At 38.2% G+C, this 19,720-nt stretch overlaps 4 protein-coding genes across 5 annotated transcripts; 3 read left to right on the top strand and 1 right to left on the bottom strand.

Moving 5' to 3' along the window:
• Window positions 1–2,652: 2,652 nt before the first annotated feature.
• On the top strand, window positions 2,653–7,453 carry LOC108842281 (receptor protein kinase-like protein At4g34220). Its single transcript, XM_018615146.2, has 5 exons — window positions 2,653–4,580; window positions 4,717–5,276; window positions 5,730–6,419; window positions 6,509–6,708; window positions 7,221–7,453. The coding sequence occupies exons 1-4, from the start codon at window positions 2,897–2,899 to the stop codon at window positions 6,698–6,700; spliced, it is 3,126 nt and encodes a 1,041-aa protein (XP_018470648.2). The 5' UTR covers window positions 2,653–2,896; the 3' UTR covers window positions 6,701–6,708; window positions 7,221–7,453.
• Window positions 7,454–8,847: 1,394 nt separating this feature from the next.
• On the top strand, window positions 8,848–11,670 carry LOC130501395 (D-3-phosphoglycerate dehydrogenase 1, chloroplastic). The gene is made up of 4 exons (XM_056996301.1): window positions 8,848–9,501; window positions 9,816–10,303; window positions 10,395–10,490; window positions 10,817–11,670. Exons 1-4 carry the CDS (start codon window positions 8,961–8,963, stop codon window positions 11,486–11,488), a joined length of 1,797 nt encoding a protein of 598 aa, XP_056852281.1. The 5' UTR covers window positions 8,848–8,960; the 3' UTR covers window positions 11,489–11,670.
• Window positions 11,671–11,932: 262 nt separating this feature from the next.
• LOC130494296 (stress enhanced protein 1, chloroplastic-like) lies at window positions 11,933–12,983 on the top strand. Of its 2 annotated transcripts, none has more exons than XM_056996303.1 (4): window positions 11,933–12,093; window positions 12,184–12,285; window positions 12,470–12,660; window positions 12,764–12,983. In XM_056996303.1, the coding sequence occupies exons 1-4, from the start codon at window positions 12,048–12,050 to the stop codon at window positions 12,866–12,868; spliced, it is 444 nt and encodes a 147-aa protein (XP_056852283.1). In that variant the 5' UTR covers window positions 11,933–12,047; the 3' UTR covers window positions 12,869–12,983. The 2 variants fall into 2 exon arrangements, with proteins under 2 accessions (XP_056852283.1, XP_018471507.1); XM_018616005.2 differs by having other exon boundaries at window positions 11,959–12,111.
• A 63-nt stretch (window positions 12,984–13,046) lies between these two features.
• On the bottom strand, window positions 13,047–17,062 carry LOC130501396 (V-type proton ATPase subunit H-like). Its single transcript, XM_056996302.1, has 12 exons — window positions 16,906–17,062; window positions 16,561–16,631; window positions 16,126–16,251; window positions 15,885–15,987; window positions 15,717–15,789; window positions 15,368–15,433; window positions 15,160–15,268; window positions 14,885–15,046; window positions 14,451–14,576; window positions 14,128–14,253; window positions 13,775–13,954; window positions 13,047–13,672 (listed from the first exon to the last, which is right to left on the bottom strand). Exons 2-12 carry the CDS (start codon window positions 16,588–16,590, stop codon window positions 13,424–13,426), a joined length of 1,350 nt encoding a protein of 449 aa, XP_056852282.1. The 5' UTR covers window positions 16,591–16,631; window positions 16,906–17,062; the 3' UTR covers window positions 13,047–13,423.
• Window positions 17,063–19,720: the final 2,658 nt, after the last annotated feature.

The raw sequence follows: 19,720 nt of genomic DNA, 5'->3' as shown, positions 1-19,720 counted from the left end.
ACGCCATATTGATATACTTTTGAGACCTTTTTAACTTATGTCCAAAAATATTATCTTGTGAAAATGGACTAGGTTTAATCCCCATCATATCGATGGCCACTGATCCTTTTATTACGCACATGTGACATTTTCAATTATTATCCTTTGAACTTTCTCCAACGAATTCTGTATAACACTCAACTAAACCGGTTGTGGATATTATTACATCTTACGAGCGAATAAAATAAAATTTAAGAAGTATCTTGTACGTTGGGATTCAGTTTAGGACTTTGTGTTTAGTTTTTAGTAATAACCGAGATCATCTCCAACCCCATTCCATAATTACTCCAAATTAAAAAAATAGAGTTAAAAATGAAGTGGAGTTAGAAATACCCTAATAACATAACTTTGCTGCTTAATTAGCTTTTAGTTTTCTTATATGTTTGTGTGTCATCTACACCATGTGCTATTGTGCTGATCTACCGTGAGATCCACATACCAAATATTATATATCTTTTTATTCACAATTTTACTTGATATTATAGACTAAACTGCTTAGCCACTTATCTCTCGGACAACGCTATCGTTTTTCTGGCCTCCATTTTCTCTCATTCGAATCTAAATTCACACGAAATCAAATAACATGGACCACTTGACCCTTAGTGTATCGGTTATATATTCGTCTAAGGTCTATACACAGAAAGTGATGCGGCTATTAGTCGAGACACTCGTGCCTTTCCTGTTTTCTTTCTCAAACTCTTTTTACTTAATTTGATCACGTTCTTGGTTTCTCACTTACAGATAGGGATGTCAATTGGGCTGTCCGGACAGAAGTGGACATGTCCAGATGGGCTTTTTTTTTTGGGCGTTTTTGGTCTTGGTGTCCAAATAGGTCCATGTCCAAATAGTCCATGTCCAAATAGAACCATGTCCAAATAGTCCATGTCCAAATAGGACCATACCCAGTTGGACTGTCCATGGAGTCCAGTTCGCCCACTTGATGTAAAAAAATATAAAGATTCTAAATTTTATATATAATAACAGATATTTAGATTAAAACTACATGTTTGAGCTCGAGATCGAGAGAGATTGAGTCATGGAGAGCTTGAGATCGAGAGATATGAAATCGAGAGATAAGAGTGACGGCCAAATGAAAAAAATAAATTTTCCCCAACTAAAAACCCTAGACATTTTAATAATTTGGACGGCCCATGTCCATCTGGTCTTATCCATTGGTCTTTGGGCGTTGTCCAGTTGGACAACAAAATATTTTGGACGGATTTGGGCATGTCCATATTAGTCCATATTAATTTGGACATGGACGTCCATGGACAGAGTGTCCAATTGACATCCCTACTTACAGATGGCTTTTTTAATAAAAAGTTAAGTTCTATATCATAAGATATGACAAACTAATTTCTTTGTTAGAATTAGGAATATTTCTTGACTAAGGAATAATTTCAACTTTTCGATTTTTCCTGAAGACTCGGTTTGTCATGTGAACATTTTACATAACAATCAAGCTCTGCAATGTCAATTTTCATTAATAATTCTTTGTTTCTATTCTGATATTATTTTTAAAAAATAAGTTGAAAGGTGAAGACAACTGACATGTCAGTAGGGATGTCAATTGGGCTGTCCGGACAGAAGTGGACATGTCCAGATGGGCTTTTTTTTTTGGGCGTTTTTGGTCTTGGTGTCCAAATAGGTCCATGTCCAAATAGTCCATGTCCAAATAGAACCATGTCCAAATAGTCCATGTCCAAATAGGACCATACCCAGTTGGACTGTCCATGGAGTCCAGTTCGCCCACTTGATGTAAAAAAATATAAAGATTCTAAATTTTATATATAATAACAGATATTTAGATTAAAACTACATGTTTGAGCTCGAGATCGAGAGAGATTGAGTCATGGAGAGCTTGAGATCGAGAGATATGAAATCGAGAGATAAGAGTGACGGCCAAATGAAAAAAAATAAATTTTCCCCAACTAAAAACCCTAGACATTTTAATAATTTGGACGGCCCATGTCCATCTGGTCTTATCCATTGGTCTTTGGGCGTATTTGGGCGTTGTCCAGTTGGACAACAAAATATTTTGGACGGATTTGGGCATGTCCATATTAGTCCATATTAATTTGGACATGGACGTCCATGGACAGAGTGTCCAATTGACATCCCTACATGTCAGTTTGGTGTCCCTTGTTTTTTTTATTTTATGTATGGTCTTCATTTCACACGAACGAATCTCTTTGTTTAAACCTAGTCGATTTTATTTTTTAACTTGTGCTGAGATGACAAAGTCATAAACTAAAAACATAATCACCAATATCAGATATGTACGATTACTCTTAATCACTGTGGTCGGTGATTAGTCCTTTACCACTTTCTTGATTCTACGGACAGCATTTTCCAAATAAACTGCATGACTTCTAACTAAAGTTAAAAGCTATTTTCTCATATTGGAATAATGTGAAACCTCATGAAGTGTGTTTTGTTTATTTCTTTTGGTAAACCATGGATCAGCCAAAAGCAAACGGTAATAATTATTCTGTCTCCCATGAATTGCTTTTTTCTTCGTATTTTCGGGTTGAATAAAATAAATACTTTATATACAGGAGAGCTGCTCATTTACATTTTTACACTGATGAATAGTGATCCAGAATCATTGATTCCTACACCTTGTCCCCATGTCTAGTCAAAAAGCTTCTTTCATCAACTCCGGCTCACTTAAAATTACCTCTCTCTCCTCTCCATCATCATCTCAGAGATTGCTCCAATAACACATAGATTTGGTGACCAGAACAACTATTACTTGCAGTGGTTCAACCTCTCTCTCTTTTCTCTCTCTTTCTATTATGAATACGCATATCCATATGTAATGATAAGATAGGTTGATACCTAGAACTAAGAAACCATGACTTTCAACCGAAGCAACCTCTTCTCATTATTCCTCCTCCTCCACCTTCTAGTCCCCACACAAGTCCAAGCTCTCAACACCGACGGTGTTCTTCTTCTATCTTTCAAATACTCTATCCTCAGTGACCCTCTCTCTGTTCTACGCAACTGGAACTATGATGATAAAACACCATGCTTGTGGACAGGTGTAACATGCACAGAGCTTGGGAAGTCCAGCACACCAGACATGTTCAGAGTCACAAGCTTGGTACTTCCCAACAAACACCTTCTTGGCTCCATCGCTCCGGACTTGTTCTCTATTCCGCATCTAAGGATCTTGGATCTGTCCAGCAACTTCTTCAACGGGTCACTCCCGGACTCGGTCTTCAACGCTACTGAGCTTAGTGTTATCTCCCTCGGAAGCAACAATCTCTCTGGCGATTTGCCTGCGAGTATCAACAGCGTGACAAACCTCCAGCTCTTGAACCTCTCAGCCAACGCATTTACCGGGAAAATACCGCTCAGCCTCTCACTTCTGAAGAATCTAACGGTCGTTTCCTTGACAAAGAACTCCTTCTCAGGCGATATTCCAGGTGGTTTCGAAGCAGTAGAGGTTCTTGATCTCTCTTCAAACCTTCTTAACGGCTCTCTTCCTCAGGATTTGGGAGGGAGAAGCATGCATTACTTGAGCTTATCACACAACAAAGTCTCCGGCGTGATTCCTCCAGGGTTTGCCGAGAAGTTCCCAGCAAACGCTACAGTCGATCTCTCCTTCAACAACCTAACAGGCCCAATCCCAAGCTCCCTTTCTCTACTCAACCAAAAGGCAGAGTCTTTCTCCGGTAATCCAGAGTTATGTGGGAAGCCACTGAAGACCCTTTGTTCAATACCTTCAACTCTTTCAAACCCTCCAAACATACCTGAAAACACTTCACCGGCCATAGCCGTCAAGCCCAGAAGCTCAGCTCCTCCAACAAACTCTTCAACAGAGTCACCAAACCAAACGGTGAAAAGCAAGCTGAAGCCAAGCACCATCGCCGGAATCATTGTCGCAGACATAGTTGGTCTAGCGATCATAGCTCTCTTCGTGCTCTACGTTCACCAAGTCAGGAAACGAAGAAGGTCCCCAGACTCCAGCACACTCAGCCTATTCACAATCTGTCTTGACAAAGACGAAGCCAAGAAATCAAAACCAAGCGTCGTCGTGGAGGTCAACGTCACGGAATCACCAGACGCTAAAACGGCTTGTGGCTCTTCGTGCATAAACGGAGGAAGGTACGACGAGACGTCGACATCAGAGAGTGACGACGCAGAGAACCAGCAAACAGTCAAGGCATTCGATCGAACAGATGGTGGGCGACTGAAACAGAGCGCTCAGAGTCGACTAGTCACAGTCGACGGCGAGACTCGTTTGGATTTGGACACTCTGCTAAAGGCGTCGGCTTACGTGTTGGGAACAAACGGAGCCGGAATCGTGTACAAGGCCGTTCTGGAAAACGGCACGGCGTTCGCGGTGCGGCGGATCGAGACGGAGAGCTGTGCGACGGCGAAAGTTAAGGAATTTGAGCGGGAGGTTCGTGCTATAGCTAAGCTTCGGCACCCGAATCTCGTCAGGGTTCGTGGGTTCTGCTGGGGAAACGACGAGAAGCTTCTCATCTCAGACTATGTTCCCAATGGCAGCCTCCTTGGCTCCTTAACCGCAAGTAAGTTCCTCTGTTTCCTCTGTTTCCTCTGTTTCCTCTGTTTTACTCTGTTTTCATTAGGCGCGCGAACTAAAATACGCCTATTACTTGGCGCAGTTTAGCAATTTAACACTCTTTTTGTTCCTTTACAAAACAGCGAAGACAAGCGCAAGCTCATCTACACCATCTATGCAACACCCACTTTCTTTCGAGGCACGGGTCAAGATAGCTAAAGGAATGGCACGAGGACTATCTTACATCAACGAGAAGAAACACGTGCACGGTAACATCAAGCCCAATAACATTCTCTTGAACTCTGAGAACGAGCCCATCATCACCGATCTGGGCCTAGAACGCCTCATGACACCGGCGCGTGAGCCTCCTCACACCAACGGACCAACGTCGAGCTCACCGTGCTACCAGCCACCGGAACGGTGTACAAGCGAGAAGCCAAACCCTAAGTGGGACGTTTATTCCTTCGGCGTCATTCTACTAGAACTTCTCACAGGCAAAACGTTTTCGGTTGATCAAGATGTAGACCAGTGGTCAGAGTTACTCGACGGTTCTGAAGTGGAGGAGAAATGCCGGTTCTTGAGGTTAGTCGACGGTGCAATTAGAAGCGATGTGGCTCGGAATGAGGATGCTGCAACGGTGTGTTTCAGGTTAGGGATTGAATGTGTGTCTTCCTTGCCTCAGAAGCGACCGTCGATGAAAGAAGTAGTGCAAGCTTTGGAGAAAGTGAGTGTTTAGTTTGGTTTCTTGTGAAGCCCAAATCGTTGGCATTATTGTAGAAAGTGGTTTTTGCTATGTGTGCTTACTCTACTGTCTTATAAGTTGTGTAATCATCTCCTTCTAACTCTTTGTGTTTTTTCGGTTAGTTAATTAACCACCCTTAAATAAGCTTCGTTGTTCATTTAGACTTGCCAGTTGCCACAAATTACAGTAAACCAGTTAAACAAGAAACATTTGATCGTAATAACCAATTGAACCGGAGTTACAATCTTAAACAAACGCTCCGTTTTTTATTTAGATTTGCCACAAATACAGTAGACCGGTTAAACCAAGTCCAATTTAATCGTAATAACCAATTGAACCGGAGTTACAATCTTAAACCGAACCAAAGTCAACTCCTAATCATCATCCCCACGACCAAACTCTTTTTCCGACCAGACAGGCAGACATTTAGAATCAGCATATATCTCCGATCACACACTGAGGGTGAGTTCTGTCTTAAAAGACATTTTCGTTTCTGATAACATCTCACCAAAAATGGAAGGAAGATCTACCACCTCCGCCGCGGAGTCACCGGAGATCCAATCCCATCCTCCGAGTCAGATCTTTATCCTCTCCGGACAAAGCAACATGGCCGGACGCGGCGGCGTCGTCAAGGATCACCACCTCAACCGCTGGGTATGGGACAAGATCGTTCCGTCGGAATGCGCGCCGGACTCGTCGATCCTCCGCCTGAGCGCAGATCTCCGATGGGAGGAAGCGCGTGAGCCGCTCCACGCCGACATCGACACCGGTAAAGTGTGCGGCGTAGGCCCGGGGATGGCGTTCGCAAACGCGGTGAGGAACCGGTCGGACTCGGATTCCGGCGACGTGATCGGACTTGTTCCGTGCGCCGTCGGCGGGACGGCGATAAAAGAGTGGGAGCGTGGGAGCCATCTGTACGAGACGATGGTTAAGAGGGCGGAGGAGAGCAGGAAACGCGGAGGAGAGATCAAGGCGATGCTTTGGTACCAAGGAGAGAGTGACGTGTTGGACATCCACGACGCCGAGAGCTACGGGAGCAATATGAGCCGTTTGATTAAGAACCTTCGTCATGATCTTAACCTTCCTTCTCTTCCCATTATTCAGGTAACGCAGAAGTGTTTCCCTTTTCCACAATGTGAATAACCGTTGTAAATGATTTTTGCATTTTTTTAAAATGCAAACTTGTGAAGCAGGTGGCAATAGCATCGGGAGGAGGATACATAGATAAGGTGAGAGAAGCGCAGTTGGGTCTGAAACTTTCTAATGTGGTCTGTGTTGATGCCAAAGGGTTGCAGCTAAAGCCTGATAATCTTCACTTAACCACTGAGGCTCAAGTGCAGCTTGGTCTCTCATTAGCACAAGCTTACCTTTCCAATTTCTGCTAGACTATCAAGTAAGCTTCGTGACTCTCTCCATAGTGTACATGTTATATGGAGGCATATAATAATGGAATGGTGGAACATTAATGCTTAGGGTTTAGAACAATCAGTTTGTTCAAGAGATTGATTCTGACATCAATGGCTGTATAAGAACTTTTAGCAACCCATTTTTAGTCCTTTCTTCATTAAGAATCTGTGATCATTGAAGTTATGAATGATCATGTAGGTGCACTCCACTATACATATGTGTATTCTGGAGAAGCTAGAAGTTGATTTGAACTACATAGAAGATTGTGTTTACATGGCGGTTATATTGTCATTTCCTATTATGATTCAAAAATGTTTAAGAGTAAAGTTTGTGTGTACAATAACAGGCGGTCTAAGATTGTTTTGCTGATGTAAATTTCATCATTGTTGACACAGGAACCACAAGAAATGTACACTATGTTAAATTAGTATTACCACTAGCATAAAAAAAAGATTTTGAATTTGTGAAATTGATGTTGAATGTGTTTTTATTTTTCAGGTCATTCCGTGTCGAAGAAGTGAGATGCAGTTTGAGTGATGGCACTGATGTACGGACTATGTAACTCTTCCACCTATAGAGCACGCGCTATTATTTTCTTTTGTCACGTTGAAGCAATCTCCTGCTCTTTCTTTGTAAACTGTGTTTCGTATGGACGATCTTTTTGTTGTTGTTTCTATTGTATCCTTGTTTCGACCCAAACATGGTAATACAAATAAAATCGGTTTTTTTAATGACTAGTCTATTTAAGGCCCAAGTCATGGACCAAACAAAACTGGTTCTATATAATTGTATATTTTTAGATTTTTGAAAACATAGAGCAAATCCAAGGATTTTTTTCAAATTCTAAAAAAATATTTGTTTGTTTTCGTCGTGATCCAAGTAGTTATACCCTTTTTAATCAACAAAAGCTAAACTTAAAATGCTTATACAAGAAAATTCAACAGTTCAAAAAAATATATTCAACAGTTTTGAAAAGCATATATATTAAGGGGTTTTCAACAGATCGACCTACCAAAAACAATGCATCTTTAAGCAGTTGCAGACACACTAGCAAATCTTTCACGTGCCATAAACTAAACTTATGTCATAGCCACCAGTATATCCTTTTAAATATTCCCCAGTAACACCTACTACTGTAATATTGACTACCAACAAAATAATGACGTTGTTGACACAAACGAGCAACTTGTATTTGTACTATATAGTAATATAATATAACCACTTTTTTTTTGTATTCGTATGCTAAGCTGACACAAACGAGCAACTTGCCTTGAACATTGAATTGGATACTATACACAACTCAAATTCAATTCAGAGTTGAAGTCTTCAATTATTTCTCAATTACTGAAAGTGCAACTCTCTTTAGTGTATACCTCGTTTATTAATGGGACCCTAAACAAGGACATTTTCTTTTTTAAAGCATTAATCTATTATTAGATCATAAAGTTTAGCATGTCAAATCTCTGCTGCAGTAATGTGTTTTATAGGTACACCAAAATTCCTTGTTTTTTTTTTCTTTCTTGAACTCGACTTAATAACTGGCTGTTCCATATATGATTTTTTCATTTGAGTCAGCTCCTAATAATAAGCAAAACAATTTTGTTTTGTCTTTTCCTTGGGTTGAGTGTTTATCAATATTGCAGCAATGATCTTCCAGACCCCACCACGTTAAGGCTTCAAGATCTATTTTTGCAGTGCCAAAATCTACGAAGATGTAAATAAATTTGACTTTTCCTCAAAGTTGCCAATATTTTCTGACTGGTTTTCCAGTTTTCCTTTAATAGATGCACAACTCTATTCGCCGAAACTTTTGGAAACTACAAATCCCCATTCTCAACCCTGAAAAGTAAACCCACTCGCAAGACCAGCGTAAATAAAAAATTAAACAATTCATTATTTGTGTTTATAAACTTTAACGATTAGTAAATTAAATTATGATTATGTTTTTAAAGGTTCACTATAGTTCTCATAATTAAAAGATTCAGGTAAAAAGCTTTGATTAGACTGTCTTGGTCCGACAAAAAGCTGTTGTAGTTGATGTCTCCGCGCAGTCGCTTATATATTCCACGAAGGCGCGTGAGATTCCACCGCCGTCTCCAATATATCTCACAATCACACCAAACCGCTATAAAAACACAACCATCACTTTAGATCTCTCCTCTCGTGCCAACAACAACAAAAACACTTCCTCTCTCCACTTTACTCAACTAACCACTCTCTCCACAAAAGGCGGTAGCAATGTCAGCCGCCGCATCTTCCGCCATCTCCGTCGCAACCAAGCCCCTCAAGAGCTTGACTCTCTCCTCCTCCTCCAGATCGCCTCTCCCATCCGCCGCTTCCGTCGCTTTCCCCACTCCTCGCCGCCGTCTCGTTCTCGTGGCGTGCACCGCCGGAGACGGATCCAAGCCAACGATCCTCGTCGCCGAGAAGCTCGGCGAGGCTGGTGTGAAGCTCTTGGAAGGTTCCGCCAATGTCGACTGCTCTTACAACCTGACTCCCGAGGAGCTCAACGCCAAGATCTCCCTCTGTGACGCGTTGATCGTTAGGAGCGGAACCAAGGTTGGTCGCGAGGTGTTCGAGTCTTCTCGCGGACGTCTCAAGGTCGTTGGACGCGCTGGTGTTGGGATCGACAACGTGGATCTGAGCGCCGCCACCGAGTTTGGTTGTCTTGTCGTCAACGCGCCGACGGCTAACACGATCGCCGCCGCTGAGCATGGGATCGCGCTTTTGGCCGGCATGGCCAGGAACGTCGCACAGTCTGATGCGTCCGTTAAGGCCGGTCAGTTTTATACTTATGCAATATTAATTATTGTTATTATTAATATTCAATAAATTGAAAAAAAAATATAATATTTAATAAATATTGTGAACAGACCAATCTTTGAAAAAGAAGTCTGTTTGAGTAAGATTTGCAGTCCAGACCAGTTTTTTATGGCACTAGGTTTTGTTCTTTTGATACTGTTGACGATGCCTTGGGTTACAAGCCTAGTTGTATTATGCTAAATCTTGTTGAGGGAAGTAGGGCAAAGCATTTTGAGTTTTGAGGATAATTTGTCTGAAAGATTTTGTGCTTTGAATCTCTCTGTAACGCAGGTGAGTGGAAGAGGAACAAGTACGTAGGTGTCTCACTCGTTGGAAAGACTCTTGCAGTGATGGGATTCGGGAAAGTTGGGACAGAAGTTGCTCGTCGTGCCAAAGGTCTTGGCATGCGTGTCATTGCTCATGATCCCTACGCGCCAGCCGACCGTGCACACGCCATCGGTGTTGATCTAGTGAGCTTCGATGAAGCTTTAGCGACCGCTGATTTCATTTCTTTGCACATGCCTCTTACGCCAGCAACATCTAAGATACTGAATGATGAAACGTTTGCCAAGATGAAGAAAGGAGTTCGTATTGTTAATGTTGCTCGTGGAGGTGTTATAGACGAAGACGCGTTAGTGAGGGCTCTGGATGCTGGTATTGTTGCTCAGGCTGCGCTTGATGTTTTCACTAAAGAGCCGCCGGCTAAAGATAGTCCTTTAGTGCAGCATGAGAGAGTCACTGTCACACCTCATCTTGGAGCTAGCACAATGGAAGCTCAGGTGTGCAATTTTTTTTTTGTTATGACATGATTTATAACAATGTTTTTGGTGTTTGGCTTCTGTTATTTAGTTTGTGTTTTGGGTTTGATAGGAAGGAGTTGCCATTGAAATTGCTGAAGCTGTTGTTGGTGCTCTGAATGGTGAGCTTGCTGCTACTGCTGTCAATGCACCTATGGTTTCTGCTGAGGTGAGCACATTAGTTGTTTTGCTTCATCAGATTCAAAAGATACAAACGTCTTGGCCTCTTCTTGTTTAATATTACATAATCTTTAAATTTAAATTCATTTTCAATATATAACAAATTCGTTTTAATACAGTAAATTTAAATTCATTTTAAATTAAATTTAATGAGATTATGATAACCTTTGATAAAGTTAAGCTAGCATAGGACTGAATGTAGCTGATTAGAGCTGTTGCAAGTTGGTTAGAGAATAGCAGTTTCATATTTCAAATATATATATTTTATTATTTTGCTCAAGCAGTCAAGCTTACATGATATGTTTCTATCCTCAGGTTCTGACCGAGCTGAAACCATATGTGCTACTAGCCGAGAAGCTAGGGAGACTAGCGGTGCAACTAGTGGCTGGAGGAAGCGGCGTGAAGAACGTGAAAGTCTCGTACACGTCAGCACGAGCCACTGACGATCTAGACACAAGACTTCTACGAGCCATGATCACCAAGGGAATCATCGAGCCGATCTCTGACGTGTACGTCAACTTGGTCAACGCCGACTTCACAGCGAAGCAGAGAGGTCTGAGACTCTCGGAGGAACGTGTGCTCTTGGACGGGTCACCAGAGAACCCGTTGGAGACGATAACCGTCCAGCTAGGAAATGTGGAGTCAAAATTCGCGAGCTCGTTGTCGGAATCAGGAGAGGTGAGAGTGGAAGGAAAGGTTAAAGACGGAGTTCCGCATTTGACGAAGGTTGGATCGTTTGAGGTGGATGTGACTCTTGAAGGTAGTATCATACTGTGTAGGCAGGTGGATCAACCAGGTATGATAGGGACGGTGGGGAGCATACTTGGAGAGTCTAACGTGAATGTGAACTTCATGAGCGTTGGAAGGATAGCACCGAGGAAGCAAGCGATCATGGCGATTGGTGTTGATGATCAGCCGAGCAAGGAGACGCTTAAGAAGATTGGGGAGATCCCAGCGGTGGAGGAGTTTGTTTTCCTCAAGGTCTAAGTTTGGTGTGTGTGTGTGTTGGCTTATTGAATTTTGAATGTGAGGAGTTTTGATGAAGGGTGTTTTGAGTTTGTTGGGTTAAGGCAATAATGTTATCTTATGGCTTTTTATTACACAGTTTTGGTAATGTTGAGAACTGTAGTAGTCTTCTTTGATGTTTCAACTCAATGGTTCTCTCATTATTCTGAGTGCTTATTTCTTCAGTTTTATGGAGAAACAATACAAAAGATGGTTTGCATCCTCATGTAATCATTGAGTTGAGCATGTTATTACATGATGTTTCGAATTAAACTGCCATATAAATAAAACAACATCAATTCAACCAACCCAAAGTAAATTAACAATGGTTCGTTTTGGTTTAGTCTAGATAGTCCGGTTTGGATAAAATGTTTAAACGCTGTCGTTTGGATAAGATATGAAGTTAATGAGTGGAGAGAAAACACGTGTCGCCAGCTCGAACAGATATTTCTGCGACTAATTGATAAGGAGGACGAAGCAGTAAGAAGGTGGCGCGAATTGGATATTAACAGCGAAAGATCTCTGCAATAGAAGGAATATCATGGCCTTATCTCAAGTATCTGCGTCTCTCGCCTTTTCTCTTTCCAGTAGTCTTTCTCTCTTCAGTACGCTTCTTCTTCTAATACTAGCCTCTGTATCATGTGTTTGACTAGTTTCGGATTTTATACTTTGCACAGATCCTGGAGCCATAAAGCTAGGAAGAATCACAAACCCTTGTAGGGTTCATGTACCGCAGCTTGCTGGAAGCCGATCCACCTTCGCTTCTGGTTCTCCTCTTTGTACGTCTTCCTTATTCCTTAGCTGAAACTTTGTATGTTTCGAATTCATTTTACCAACTGGATTGCTCATTTGTTATCTGGCTCTCTCTGTATTGGTGTAAAAAATCAGATTAATCCAAAATAAAAAGAACGGAACTTTATTTCCTTTAATTTTGAGATTTTGGTGTTTCTGTCTCTGTTTCAGTGCCATTGAACTTGAGAGTGACTCGTGGAAGAGTAAGAAGTGGAAGCAGAGGAGGAGCTTCAGTTTCCATCAGAAGCGAGCAAAGTTCAGAAGGAGGCAGCGGTTTGGACATATGGCTTGGTCGTGGCGCTATGATTGGTTTTGCTGTCGCCATTTCTGTTGAGATCGCTACCGGTAAAGGACTTCTTGAGGTAACTCTACATCAAAACTCCCTTCTTCTGAAAAAAACCATAAAGAACTTAGAGTTTTAGTTTTAAACTAAATACTATGTCGTTGCTTGGTTGTTTTGTTCAGAACTTTGGGGTAGCAAGTCCATTGCCTACCGTTGCTTTGGCTGTTACAGCATTGGTTGGTGTTCTAACTGCGGTTTTCATCTTCCAGTCTTCTTCCAAAAACTGATAAAAGCTCCCCCCCCCCCCCCCCACATCTGTTTATTGTCATCATTTTGTTGTATCTAAGATTCTTCTCTCATAAAAACTCTACTTTCATCAGAATGAAATCCCTCATTAGTTTTCTTTTTGCTCTGAATTTTGATTGTGTCAACTCGAAGTAAATCAAAGTAACCGCTAGTAGAGAGTGCTTGAACCTATGCAACTAAAGTAAATCGAAGATGCGGCCATGTATATCATCTGTATTACACTGAAATGCTCACGAGTCATAACGACAAGCTGGCCCAAAACTGCTGTCTGTAACAATAGCATTCCTCAAGGCCTTATTAAATAAATAAATACAGAAGGAAAAAAACACCGCAGAGAGCATACACACGGCAGATTTTTCCTGGACAAATAATAAAGAGATGGTCTTGGAATGTAAAACTGAAAGACAAGAAGCAGAGGCAGGAGTTGGGGCAGGTTTTGTTTGGAGTGAACAACAAATACCACAGGGAAAAAAAGGAAATGCAGTCTGTGTCTGTTTGGTTGCTTTCCATATATAGAAAGAAACATTGAAGTCCCATCAAGCTTGCAAGAAGCTGGCGTACTTAGCCCCGAGGAGAAGCCTCTGAATGCACAAGAGAGCGTTCTTGGTAACCTCAGCGTTCTCATGGCTCATCAATTTCATCACTCGTTCTTTCGCCTTGAGGTCTGTGACAATCACTCTCCCCGCTGCATGGTACTGTATGAACTGTGAGAGATCATAGCATGCCACCGCCAACGATCTTGGATCACTTGACGTGTCCAGGATTGTGAGGAGAACCCTGAGTATCTGCATCCATAAGTTTTAACAAAACAAATGGTTAGTTTGTTGCAATGATTTAGCCCTACACTTGGTGGTTGTTGAGGAGAGAGGAACAAAAAAAACGAATACCTGGAAGTCATTCTCCTCAAAGCAAGTGACATTCTCACGCCAGAAATTGGCCTCTTTGTGCATGGGGTTCCAGTCAAGATGGCCAAGAAGAACCTCTTGCTTATATTTGTCAAAGGAACTCAGCTTCCTGATCTTGTCTTTTAGCCCTTCCTCTAGTTGGTTCAGTGCATCCAACAAGTCCTTCCAAAATTCAGAGGTAAACAGCTTAAAAATGGAAATGCTTGCAACAAGGCATATTACTAATACGTATCCCATGGTGTAGGAATCAATAAATTAACCAGATATTCTCATGTCATGTTGTTCAATAATAACGCTAATAAGCAGTACTCAGATTTGTATTTAACTTGTCTAACCTCGTCACTCCATGCTTGTGTTTTCAGACTGTGGATGATATGTGGGAGTCCAAGATCAACCATCTGGGCACCAAATGTACCTTTTGGAAGCAAGTTCCTGAATGTCAATATGACCACCCTGACAACCTATAAGACAAAATACCGTCAGAGAAAACATAATAAGTGCATCGAACAGCAATTATGCAAATTAATGATCCAAAACATATACGAGAAACAAACAATCTTGTATAGCAGACACGGACTCTGAATGACCAACCAAACCAATGTCATATGAAATTTTAACTAATTGCAGGATAGCAATGACCGAGTCACACATAGCTCACCTTTTCCTTAGTCGAGCTCTTAACCACTTCCGTGAGCCTTTGCATTGTCCTCGATGTTGCCAAGTACTCTATTGCTGGTTCATAATAGGACAGAAGCCAGATGCAGACACAGGTTTCGTAGAGAAGCTGTTGGTCGAGAGCATAAAAATCACAAGAATTAGTTACTGAGACATTATGACTAAATGCCTAACTGAAAGAGAACTATCTAATGGTTACAATTTTATCCAGCCAACACTTTATAAATAGGAAGTAATATAAATCTACAGCTTTAGTATTCATTTAAAAATAAAAACGGGCTTCACCCTGAGTGTCTGTCAAATCACTGCCTTTTAACCAAAGACTTTGCATAATACGAAAGCTGCAATACTTCACTACAGCTTTGGTGGACACGTAACACGTTCACTTAAAACTACCTCCACCAAATATACAGTTACCTGGATAGACTGCTGAGTCGATGCTGGTGAGATTAAAGGGACAAGTAACTTCACACCATCCGCCTGAACAAAGGATGATCTGACAACAGATTCCTTAAGCAGTGTCGACAAGCAATTGATTGCAACTGGAGCACCACGAGTAGGGTGAGAAGGTTGCCTCAACTGCATTTCAAAATTAAGGATTATGAAACCTATGATGGACCTCAAAAGCTTTCAAGAATCACTGCCACTTAAAAAACAATGCAAGGCTAACATAAATGAGAAAAAAAAAAAACCTGGGCACAAAGCCACTCCACCAACCCATTGAGTACATCATCAATTGTAGTAATAGATTTCTTAGAAGCAGAGGCTTCTCCATTAGCAATAACAGGTTTTGGCCTAGCACTGTATGTTAAAATAAAAGCAAGACCCGTCAAGTAAATGATAGTTTATGTTAGAGACTGTTTTTTAAAGTATGATAATCAGTATTGAACTCTACACTACCTTATTATCCAGGCAAGGATCTTGCAGCTTTTTTCTTGAATGAACCAATTTCCCTTCGACAGCAACCTGAAAGAGGATATATCTTTTAGCTAGCATACCTTTGAAGATAAACAGCCAAAATCAAGAAATATTACAATTGAAAGCAGTTTCCCTCAATGAGTGATGCATATGTTTCAACTTTCTAAGGAAAATTGTAAATAATCTGACACATTAATGTGTCAAGTAAGAGAATGGGAAAAGTGCAACACGTTCTATACTCTTTCCAAAGCAGAAAGAGCAAGAAAATAAATTCATAAACAGTACTTGCCTTGGAAACCAAATTACAGTCACAATTAGCATAGGGACTCACCTCAAGAAAGGCTCGTAAGTATCCTCATGTGCCAAAGATTCATCATGGAATAACCGAGCTCGGGTAGGGTTAGCTGGAAAAAAAACAGATGATGCATTAATAATAGTCGGATCTAAAACGATGACAAGGAGATGCAAAAAAAAAATACATTCAGGTTTTGTTTTTTACCTGAGACCATCTCATAAATCAAAGCCAAAACATATTCGACTGTTTCCTCCTTGAATATATCACGTAAGATGGTAACGAACAGATGAACATAGGCTGGACCATCCTGCAAAAAAAAATCATTTGATAATGACAAGGTAAATGTCATTATACAACTTCAACCACTAATAACACAGAGAAAGCGACTCCAGTCAGTGTCTGTAAACTGTTTGAAATGAGAAAGAAAAAGAAGAAGAGGAATTACTTCATCGAGCAACTGTGCCCTTGCACTTTCAGACTTTTTATCAAAGCGCCTTAAGAGCTGCAGACCAGTAGCTGAAATGAGCTTAGTTGTCATGTAAGTCTCCCATGGAATGTCCCTTTTCAATACCTGCAAGGTAAAATTAACAAGAGAAAAATTAAATACTGCAAAACTACAAGTAAAAAACCACCACAATGTTTGTCAGCTTTTACGTTACAACTGGACACTGACAACATCTGATGAAAACACATCACTAACATTTCTAAGTAGTCAAAGCCACAAAGATCTCACATGAACTTGTCAATATTAAAAAAAAAAAGTTTTACAATGCAAAGTCAAAATCTATAGTTGCGTATGTCCTACGAAATCCTACACCTTAGAATTCCTGATTCATTTGATTACAAAAGTCAAGTGGAAAATAACATCAAAATCACCAACCTGCTCCATAGATAGTTCCGCTTGATCCATAATAGATAGTTGAGAAACTTAACACCACTGATTTCGAATCCCTACGAATGTAAATAGAACAACAACCAATAAGCAGATGACATGAAACCACAGGCGGAAGATCTGATAAGACATTCGTCATCATCGTGTTATCAATTTGAATGGAAAGCATCAATGAAATGTCAAACACAGATCAGAGTAGCAAATGCAATTCCTATATTTTTTTCAAAGTCGATTGAATCAGACGATCAAGGAACAAAAATAAGGATCCGATCGATCACTCGAAAAGAAATCAAACCAACGAGAACGCAGGAAAATGTGGGATCGAGTTTTGACCTGATTGGCTGGGGAACGAGTTGATCGCCAAGAGAAGACAAAGTTAAGGAGATAGATAGATAGATAGATAGAGCTTCTTTCTCCCAAACTCGGATCTGAAGCGTGGAGGGAGCAAAGACGAGTCTGGGCGAAGGCAATCAAAAAAAATATCAGAAGCTGACAATTTTTCTATTTGAAATTACAATACTACCCCTACTCTTACTCAATTATTACGAACCTCTCCGATCGGTTCGATGTAGAAATTATGTAGTAGAAACTGTAAGTTTAACGGTAAGTTTGCAGTAAAAATAAAAGTTATCTATCTATCTTATTAAAGTAGAAGTACTTTAAGCTTTTGTTTGGTAATAGGGATAGGAGTTTAAAAAAATTAAATTTTGTTTGGTAACAAAGATAGTAGAGAATTTTGTATTTTCCTTATTTAAATGATAGATTTAAGTATTTAATGTCTTTTCTTAATTTAAATAATAGATTTCTTTAATAGAATGAATCTTAACCAAAATAAATTTCCTTATAAATTTTTTTGTTGACATTAAATATTTTTCAATACTTATTAATAAAAATAATAAAATAAAAATCACACATCAAAATCAATTTATATATCATATAAAATATTTTATTTATAAATTGTTAGTATAACACTTTTATAATATACGTCCAATTAGTTATAAATATTAGATTTTTATATGATACACTGTGATATAATAGACGAATAAAATCATATAATATAATTATTTAAAGTAATAAATAATTTTTTTGTTTTAAAATGTTATACTAACAATTATGTAATACATATTAATTTATATATATATATAGATATTATCATTAGAACAAAGAAAAAAATTGAAGTGAAAACAAATATTTATACAGCCACGGGTTAAACTATAAACAACAATGGCGTCAGATTTTTTTTTAACAAATTTATTTTAATTTCAAATATGTTTACATATTTTATTTATTTATAAATTATTTTATTTTTTATTAATAATGCTAAGATTTTAGAATTTTCAAAAATTATGACCCATCTCTATATTATTTTAATTCGGAATTTAAAATTTATATCAAAATATTTTTTTAAACTTTTAATTTTTATTATAACTAAAAATGTTAATTTTCAATCTATGTTTAAATATTATAAATATATCATTTATAAATAAAACAAATCTAAAAACATAAAATAAATACCCGCCCGGTTGGGCGGGTCAAGATCTAGTAATCTATTAAAACTGAAGTACACATAGAAAATAACTCTTAAAGTTGCACAATATTTACCACTCAATGCCATTTAGAATTTAATTAATTTATTGTTTAGAAATATTATCTTTTTCCAGCAATTAAATGTTTTCCTAAATTAAACCTAACTAAATTTCCGTTAACTGTCTAGGTAGAAAATGAGTTTCCTTAATTTAAAACTAAACTTTATATACTCAAAACAGTTACCAAAGTAAATTCGATTGTCATTTAAATTTACAAATATTGCTATCATACCAATATAGTTTATTTGTAAAAGTACGATGTAACCAAGAATATTTCTTTTAATATTTTCTAACAATTTATCTTCTTTTATTCCTAAATTATATATTAAATGAGATATTGTGAATAGCTATATCCAAACTATCACCTACATTTTCGCTAACTACAATATTTACTAAAAAAATTATTGCCTATTATCATTTGGAATATTACCTATTTCAACCTACTTTTTATAATTGTATGTAATTATTATTATTCAACTCTAACCAATTATATTTTCTATACCAAAAACATTTACCATCTTCTCTTTCCAAGCATTTTTTATTTTGTGTTTATCACTTTTTATTTTATTTCTAACAAAAATAATGACCACGAAAATTTTTCCAGAACAATACACATGATAAATTTAATTAATGTTAACAACATATAAAAATTAAATTTCTTGAAATAATAAAAAAATCTAAAACAAAAAAATATATCCGCCTTTTATAAGGGCAGGTCAGAATCTAGTCATTTTATTAAAACTTATACTGGTAGCATTTTTGATGTAAAAGTTACAGTATAGGTTTTTAATAAAGAAATTGAATGTATAAACGTATAAATAGTGAAAATATTATTTTTTGACCAAGATAGTGAAAAATATTATTAAAGACCAATGAACCATTAAAATATTTTAAAAATAAATAAATTAAAATGCATATTCTAAATTAGTATAAATTTTTTTAAAATAATATTCAATATATATTATTTTCTTAACATTATGATCAATACTAATACTATTTATTTTAATATCAATAGTAAAATAAACTAATGAAATAACAATAATAGCATGAAATTTAAACTAAATGTATAATAATAACAATTTTTTTATAAATGTTCATTCTAAATCATGATTGCAATCTTCAAACAAAAATAAGCTTAAAGTTAATACAATTGTGGAATCCATAAATAATATTATTTAAAATTTACAAAGCAAAATGAAAACTACGAACGTAATAAACTAATAACTAACCGTACTTTACATAAGTCAGTTTTGAAAACTCATTTTTTTTTTGTTAGATAGAGACCCAATTAATTTTGTAACTCAACTTTTATTGGTTTAAGTTTTGAGTTAGCAATTTTACAAAGGGTCTAACTCAAAAAATGTAACTCAACTATAATACATGTTAAATCAAACCTAAAATAAAAAAAAGGTGCGATCATCAACACTAGTGACTGAAATTTGTTTATATTTTTTTCTATTCTGATCACTGTGAAGGAAAAAAGAGAAACATATGTTAGAATAATTGATGGAATCAGGTAATATTTATGCCGCTGAAATAACTAGCATCACTGTTTTATCTTT

The sequence above is a fragment of the Raphanus sativus genome, unplaced genomic scaffold, assembly GCF_000801105.2.
Source record: "Raphanus sativus cultivar WK10039 unplaced genomic scaffold, ASM80110v3 Scaffold0184, whole genome shotgun sequence".
NCBI classification, from domain to species: Eukaryota; Viridiplantae; Streptophyta; class Magnoliopsida; order Brassicales; family Brassicaceae; genus Raphanus; species Raphanus sativus.
This window is presented reverse-complemented; position numbering and strand designations above follow the sequence as displayed.